General features: G+C 36.7%; 1 protein-coding gene across 1 annotated transcript; it reads right to left on the minus strand.

Moving 5' to 3' along the window:
• Nucleotides 1–1,285: 1,285 nt before the first annotated feature.
• LOC113115214 (ras-related protein Rab-18-B-like) lies at nt 1,286–6,703 on the minus strand. The gene is made up of 7 exons (XM_026282637.1): nt 6,540–6,703; nt 5,741–5,796; nt 5,476–5,537; nt 5,188–5,260; nt 4,727–4,845; nt 3,938–4,004; nt 1,286–2,771 (listed from the first exon to the last, which is right to left on the minus strand). The coding sequence occupies exons 1-7, from the start codon at nt 6,605–6,607 to the stop codon at nt 2,599–2,601; spliced, it is 618 nt and encodes a 205-aa protein (XP_026138422.1). The 5' UTR covers nt 6,608–6,703; the 3' UTR covers nt 1,286–2,598.
• Nucleotides 6,704–6,938: the final 235 nt, after the last annotated feature.

The raw sequence follows: 6,938 nt of genomic DNA on the forward strand, positions 1-6,938 counted from the left end.
TGTCACTCACACGAGACTGCAACCAAAGCCAATCACAATCACAATGAACCAATGGCGCTATATGGCTGCCGTCGTATCATCCAGGTGGATGCTGCACATTGATGGTGGTTGAGGAGATTCCCCCCTTTCATGTAAAGCATTTGAGAACCAAGAAAAGCGCTATATAAATGTAACAAATTAAGTTCTATCAGCTATCAGTTCTATCAGATTAGTCAGACTCATCACTGTAAGTGCAGTCCAACCAAATTTATTGAATATTAAGGGTGTATTCACACCAGGAAAGTCCACTAGTTCACTTGCTTTGGTCCAGACCAAATACAATATTGATTTTATTTGTTTGCTTTCACACTGACCTTTTTGCAAGTGAACCAGAAATTGTAAATCCTAACTTAGTAAGCCAAAAGGCAGCAGTGGGAAGGAACCCAAACTACATCAGGTGACAATTTAGGTAGAAATGGTGTGGGGGGGGGGACCCAGGGAGAACCAGACTCAGTCAGGGACCAGTTCTCTTCTGGCCAAATGAGCTTAGCCTGTTGATTCCAGGCTGCATCACAAATCAGATGTTGATCAGGATGAGTCTTGCTGGTATTTGGTGGAGAGGAAGAGTTCTAGAAAGCAGGTTAATGCATCATGTCAGAGCTGTCGTTTAGCCAGCAGTAAAGACTGTCTGTGGCAAGGACGAGTCAGATTGTTGACGTCTTGGCTCAAACGATAAACTGACCTATTAAATTTCGAGTGGATCGGATGGTGTGTAGACCTGAAATAGTCCAACCAACAGAAAAGAAATTAAGCATGTAAATGCATGAATCAAAAATTATTATAAATGTACATTTATGTTATCTTATGCCTTACAAACTAGTAAGTAGATTTGACATATGACAGCTTAGTAACTGACAATTTCTCACTCGATCTTAACTTCTTTATTGCAATTTAAAGCAGCAGCACTGCATACTGTTTTTAAGACTTCTTGTTTTTATAGCCAGCAAGCAGAGAATCAGAGCTAATCTTTCAACGAAAGGAGGGAATGAGGTCTATTAGACCTAGTTTCAATGTGACAAGAGGTGCCACGCATCAGTTAGAAAACTCATGATATTTGTTGTGATTGAGGTTCATGAAAGTACTGCACAGTATAGAAACGTTTCACAGTGTATGGTCTGTTAAAACTAACACAGAGCTGTGGGTATTAACTTCAAAACATCTACATGCCCATCTGGAGTTCATTTACTACAAATGACATGCTAATAATTAAGACAGACTTTAACAAAAGACACTACACTGTGGCAGATCAAGGTATAAACACTTCCACGAGTTAGATATTTTAATGCAAAAAGAATAAGATATATAATTTCTCCTAATTTTCCACTCCAAAGCAGAAAACGGCATACAGACTAGAACATTGCTGTTGAAGGACAACAGCCAAAATGAAAGCAAGCATCTACAAAATGGAGTATGTGAATTTAACACCCATAAATTTTAAGGAATCCTAATTAGGGTGCTGGTTAGTGTATGGTTTTGCGGCTACAGGAAGTCATAAGCAATTCTTCCTAAGACTGAATAAATCTCTCTGCAGCAGAACAAACACATCAATTTAAGGGATTAACAGTCAAACATATTAATATGACCAAGATATGTTTATAATTCAAGTCAATGACCACTTTACCCATGTACCATTTAGACTGACTACAATAACACACACTCTCTCCAGATTCTCCAGATATTGCCTGTAACGGAGATCATGTTATATATGCAGATCTAATAAATATTAAGACATGACCACATTGTCCCTGTTTCAAGTCCCAATAAAGCTTTGTGATTAAAAATAAAAATGAGCACAAGTTTTTTGGTATCCATTCATTTTCAACTAGAAAAAAAAATAAAAAGAGTGAGAAATTAAAACACAATGAGGTAAACTATCATCTCTTGTTATATCAGACGATCATAGATTACATTATTTAAACATGCTTAATGTATCTCAACTGATAAGAGCTGCAGCTAAACACTTTTGTAGACAACTGTGCGAATTATGATTTAGAACAGCTACTGAAGACAATATTTACAAAATGATAGATCATATTTCATACTCCTCAAGGCAGAATCATGCAAAAAATATTGATAGGGCCAGATATAAAAATAAAATGGGAATACTAGATTTAAATAAAAAAGAAGGAGATTAAAATGAGAGCAGCAGAGAATATGTTAAGCACATTTGAAGGCATTCATGTTAAATGAGTTCATCTCTCCTGTAATCCTACTGGCCTACACACATCAGGTCCCACTGACTCGGTCACTGTCGCTGGGGGGGCATAATATCTGGCAGAATTCAACATGCTCAGGCTGTAAACTTCAAAAGGACTTGTTTTGCATAAGAACAGTTTACACAGGTAATATAGCACTGTGAGACATTAGTCAAGAATAACATGACAGAATACTGGGACAGAATAAAACAACATTGAGTGACAAAGAGTGTGCAAACGGCAAAGGTCCCTTTGACCAGCTCGAAGGGAGCAGACCATTCCCCCTCAGAGGAAGATCTCATTCAGGAGAAAGAAAACGCTGCTTTCCATCTCAGTTTGTGATTGCTGGGTTGAGGTGAGGATGTTAAACTAGTGAGCAGTAACCTCCACAGGCGCCCTGACGCTGCTGTTCATGATCAGACAGCTGGACGCCGTGGTTCTGCGCGCTGCTCTCCCAGAGCCCCGGCGTCTGCAGGATCTTCTCAACCAGTTCTTCAAAGGCACACTGAACTCCGTCCCGTGTCTTTGCGCTAGCCTCTGATAATGACACCAAACGGGTTAAGACAGGACAGGAGAGGAAAAAAAGAAAAAGATAAGAAAGTATATGACATGGTGTATTCATTGTTTATCAATTTCAACCAATAGTATGGTCTGAGTCGTTTCATTGAAACTCATTGTATTATGTATCACCTGAGCAAGTCTATTACCTGCATCTGATACCAGCATTCATTTTCAGGTTGATCTTATATAGTCAACTGTGTCCCTATGGTTGCATCTTATCAGGCTGTTTAAAGTAATAATAACGTCCTTGTTTCAGTCCCTTCCAAACTAAAAGTCCTTGCAACTAACTCCTAAAGACAGTCATAATAAATGTAACTTTATCTGAAGATTAAATCATAATCACTAACGGACCCTTTCTCAATACCAAATAGGGCATATTAGTTATAGAATTTTTTTTTTTTTAAGAGAAAAAATGAACAACAATAGCTATTATGAAATTATAAGAAGTTTGTACAATAAACACAAGCAAACAATTCAGTCAAAAATGACATGAGTGCTGAAAGGCTGCTGTTGGTCTGAAGCTCACATCTCAAAAACATCTAAACTAACTGTCAAATAGGAGCTATCCTTATATATAAATTGCATATTTCAGGTTTAAATCAACTACATTCTCACCTTAAAATCTCTTAAAGCTATATTCTGTGACACAATAACAGTAATAATATTGTAAAATTATAAGAGGTTCAGTCTTCTGCCATTGACGCTCACTGAGACAAATGCTGACAACCGATAGTTCGGATACTAGTGCTGGAAATATATATATAAATATAAATTCACAGAGTAGTAGTTATGACAGAAAAGACATTGTTTTGATGTTCCATGATCTCTCCAGGAACAAAGACAAATGTATTTGCCATTACACAAGCATATATTCAACACAAATTCACTTTTTATAACTGAAAACCATTCTGACATCTGTAACTTTATTTCAAAGAGTCTGGAAAATATAAAGAAAATCCTGGCTAGACAAGATTGTCTGGACAAAGGCAGTCTATCATGCTCATTCCTATCCTCTGATGGCAAACAGGAGACTTTAGTGTCAAAAAAAAAAAGCGAATTAACCTACGATTCAAGTAGTAAGGCTATCCAAAACATCCAATCTAACTGCGGACAAAATGAATGATAATAAAGAGGAAACATACCAATAAAAAGCATCGAGTGTTTTCGTGCAAACTTCAAGCCTTCATTCCGGTCTACTTCACGGTTGTCCTGAAACAGAAAGGTCTTTCTAATTATATTACGGACTGGAGTCACCCCGAAACTAAAAGGTTACAGGAATCTCTCAATGTCAGCACACATAACTTCTTCACTTGTCTTCAAAGTCACATTCCATTACTTTTTTGGGAACTTTCCTTACCAAAAATACAGGAGCTCATGTTTCTATTTAAATCATTTGTAAACCAATACGGTTAACTTTTTCGCGCCCATCTTTTTTAATAAACCAGAGAGAACTGTTTACTGAAATCTTAATGCATTTTATTCAGGAATATATATTTTTTTATTTACCCCTCCCCCTTTTTGGAACATTCTGAAATGCATTTTTTAAGAACTGTAAATTGAGTTTAGTTTTATTGTTTTTATATTACAAAGAAACACATCTAATGTTTATATTTTAAATATACCGAGTAAAATTTGAGACCAAGGCAACTTCACCGAGAAGAACTATCCATCATTTTAAACGGTCTACTTAAAGGGAGAGAAAATTCTGTCATCAAAAATGTTTCAAATGTTTTATCCATACTGTGAAAGCTAAAGATACAGTTTTTTATTTTATTTTTATGTTTTGTCTTCCATAAAAGAATGCCATTGATGAGGTTGAGTGAGTATGTTCATTTTGGAGGTTCATTTTTGGGTTACCAATCCATTCAAGACACTGTTAATCTAAAAAACCCTCGCAGCTTAACATTCAGAATAACAATAATCAAACAAACCTTGTCAATTTTGTTCCCCACTAGCATTTTAACCAGGTCGTTGCGTGTACAGTATGTCTCCAGCTCATTAAGCCAGTTCTCAAGCCTCGTGAACGTGTCCCGCTTTGAAACATCATACACTAAAAGAAGAGAACATTTTACATTCAACAACTGATTGGATTTGAGAATTAATATAATGTACAGTCTTGTCTTGTGATAACATTTGGCCAACTGTACACTATTCTACATTTCAGGCCTAATTACTAAATGAATAAAGAGAGAAAATAAATAGGCTAGACACACCTCAGAATGATCTGAGAGACATGGAACTAGCACAGCTATGTAGCTGTATCTGGGACAATTATAAAACAGATCTATCAACATATCTGCCTCCAGCACTCCAGAATTAGCAAATCAAATATTCCAAAGAGCTGTGTATTTAAAAAAAAAAAAATTGCAATCAATTATGCCAAAACACTTACCCAAAATGACACCCTGGGCTCCTCTGTAGTAGCTTGGTGTTAGAGTTCTGAACCTCTCCTGACCGGCTGTGTCCTAAAACAGAAGTTCATGAGGATTTGAGCAGCTTTCTAGACAGAACTACGTCACTTCATTCCGCAAAGAGCAATAGTGACATCTAGTGGATCAGGACGATATTAGTGGATGTAGTGGACGTGATCATAATCCAAAATATGCATTTAACCCAATATATCCTTTTATTAAACATTGTTGAGCATTTATAAAAGACTTGACTGCCCTATAGCACTTACCCATATGGCCAGCTTTGCTCTGTTGCCATCTATTGCAACAGTTTTCACTTTAAAGTCCACACCTAAATAGTCAACAACAAAATATAAAGTGAGGCACATCTTAAAATACACAAGATTTAAAGTATATTTGTTAAGAACGTAAAACTAAATATATCAACTTCAAGACTTCATTGCTCTGTAAGATTTAGTTTTGCTCATTAAATGCTTACAGACCTGTTAACAATGTCTGGTTATTAATATCCCCAAACACTTATTTGTGACTCACCAATAGTTGCAGCTAATTCTGGGTTGAAGGTGTCATCTGTGAAGCGCAGGAGCAAACTGAGGAAATAACGTGTATAAGAAAACCAACATTAAAAATATAAATCATTCTCACAATTAAGTCAGCTTTCCTCATATTATTGTTTATTTATACAATTAGACTTTCTTTTCTGGAAGCATGACAACACATTAAATTATGAAGAGCGCATTTAGTTTCCGGACTGGATGAGGAAGGGCTTTGAGAAATATTTTTTACACTAATTTAGCTAAACCACTAGGTCATCGTAAGTGGCCATGTTTTCAGTACTATCTGTTCATTACAGTAACTTAAGTATTTGATCCCTCTATAAACTCAATCTAAGGCCTGTGGATTTCACAGAGACGTGAACTGACACATAGCATGACTGCTACACGAACAGCTGCCAGCTAACACTGTTGCCCTGCTCTTATTAAATATTTAAATAGATGCGACAACAGTAACAGTATACAATGTATTCATTACCAGACTGTTTTAAAAAAGTATAACTACGTTAAATAGTATGTCCGCACTTCACAATTATTGAAACTAACCATCTAAGTTAGATGTAGCCCCATCTACAAATAGTACGAGGGGCAAAATATAGCGCATTTCGCTTTGTTCTGTCGAGGCCAAAACAGCATTTAAAATTGAAGTTTAATGGCTGAACAGTCAACATTAGTTTAGCGGAGCTTGTTGCTCGTTCAGACGAGGCTAACGCTATTTAACAACTCATCCTACTCTACGAGAAAGACTAACGAAACAAAATAGCAGATTCAAACCTTACCTTGATTTTCCCACACCACTCTCACCGATAATTAAAATCTTTAAAGTCGTCAACACGTCGTCGTCCATGTTCTAGCTGTTTAAAGCTTGGTTAAACTCAGCGTTCACTGCTGCGCTGGAACTTCCGACTGGAGCGTGACGTCACCGGTATCATGTTAGATGTTGTGCAAGAAATCCAAGCAAAACGGCTGAAATACCTATGTGAAATACACTGAGGACACTGGAGCTACTCTTAATCACGACTTCATTAATGGTTTTCATAAAGAGATGTGGAAGTGGAATAATTATTCATGATGAGGAATTTACTGACAAGATAAATACCAGGCAAACTTACAAAATCAGCAAGGGATCAAATAAATATTTTCCCCAGTGTACAGTGCATTCACCACTGCCTGACTTT

Source organism: Carassius auratus, chromosome 2, assembly GCF_003368295.1.
Source record: "Carassius auratus strain Wakin chromosome 2, ASM336829v1, whole genome shotgun sequence".
NCBI classification, from domain to species: domain Eukaryota; kingdom Metazoa; phylum Chordata; class Actinopteri; order Cypriniformes; family Cyprinidae; genus Carassius; species Carassius auratus.

Bases quoted from the DNA above. Each gene is read 5' to 3' on its own strand.
- LOC113115214 (XM_026282637.1), bottom strand. From the start codon at position 6,607: ATGGACGACGACGTGTTGACGACTTTAAAGATTTTAATTATCGGTGAG. The intron at 5,797-6,539 runs GTAAGGTTTGAA...TTATTTCCTCAG, and splicing joins AGTGGTGTGGGAAAATCAAG to TTTGCTCCTGCGCTTCACAG. The intron at 2,772-3,937 runs GTATGTTTCCTC...TGTCATTATCAG, and splicing joins ACACTCGATGCTTTTTATTG to AGGCTAGCGCAAAGACACGG.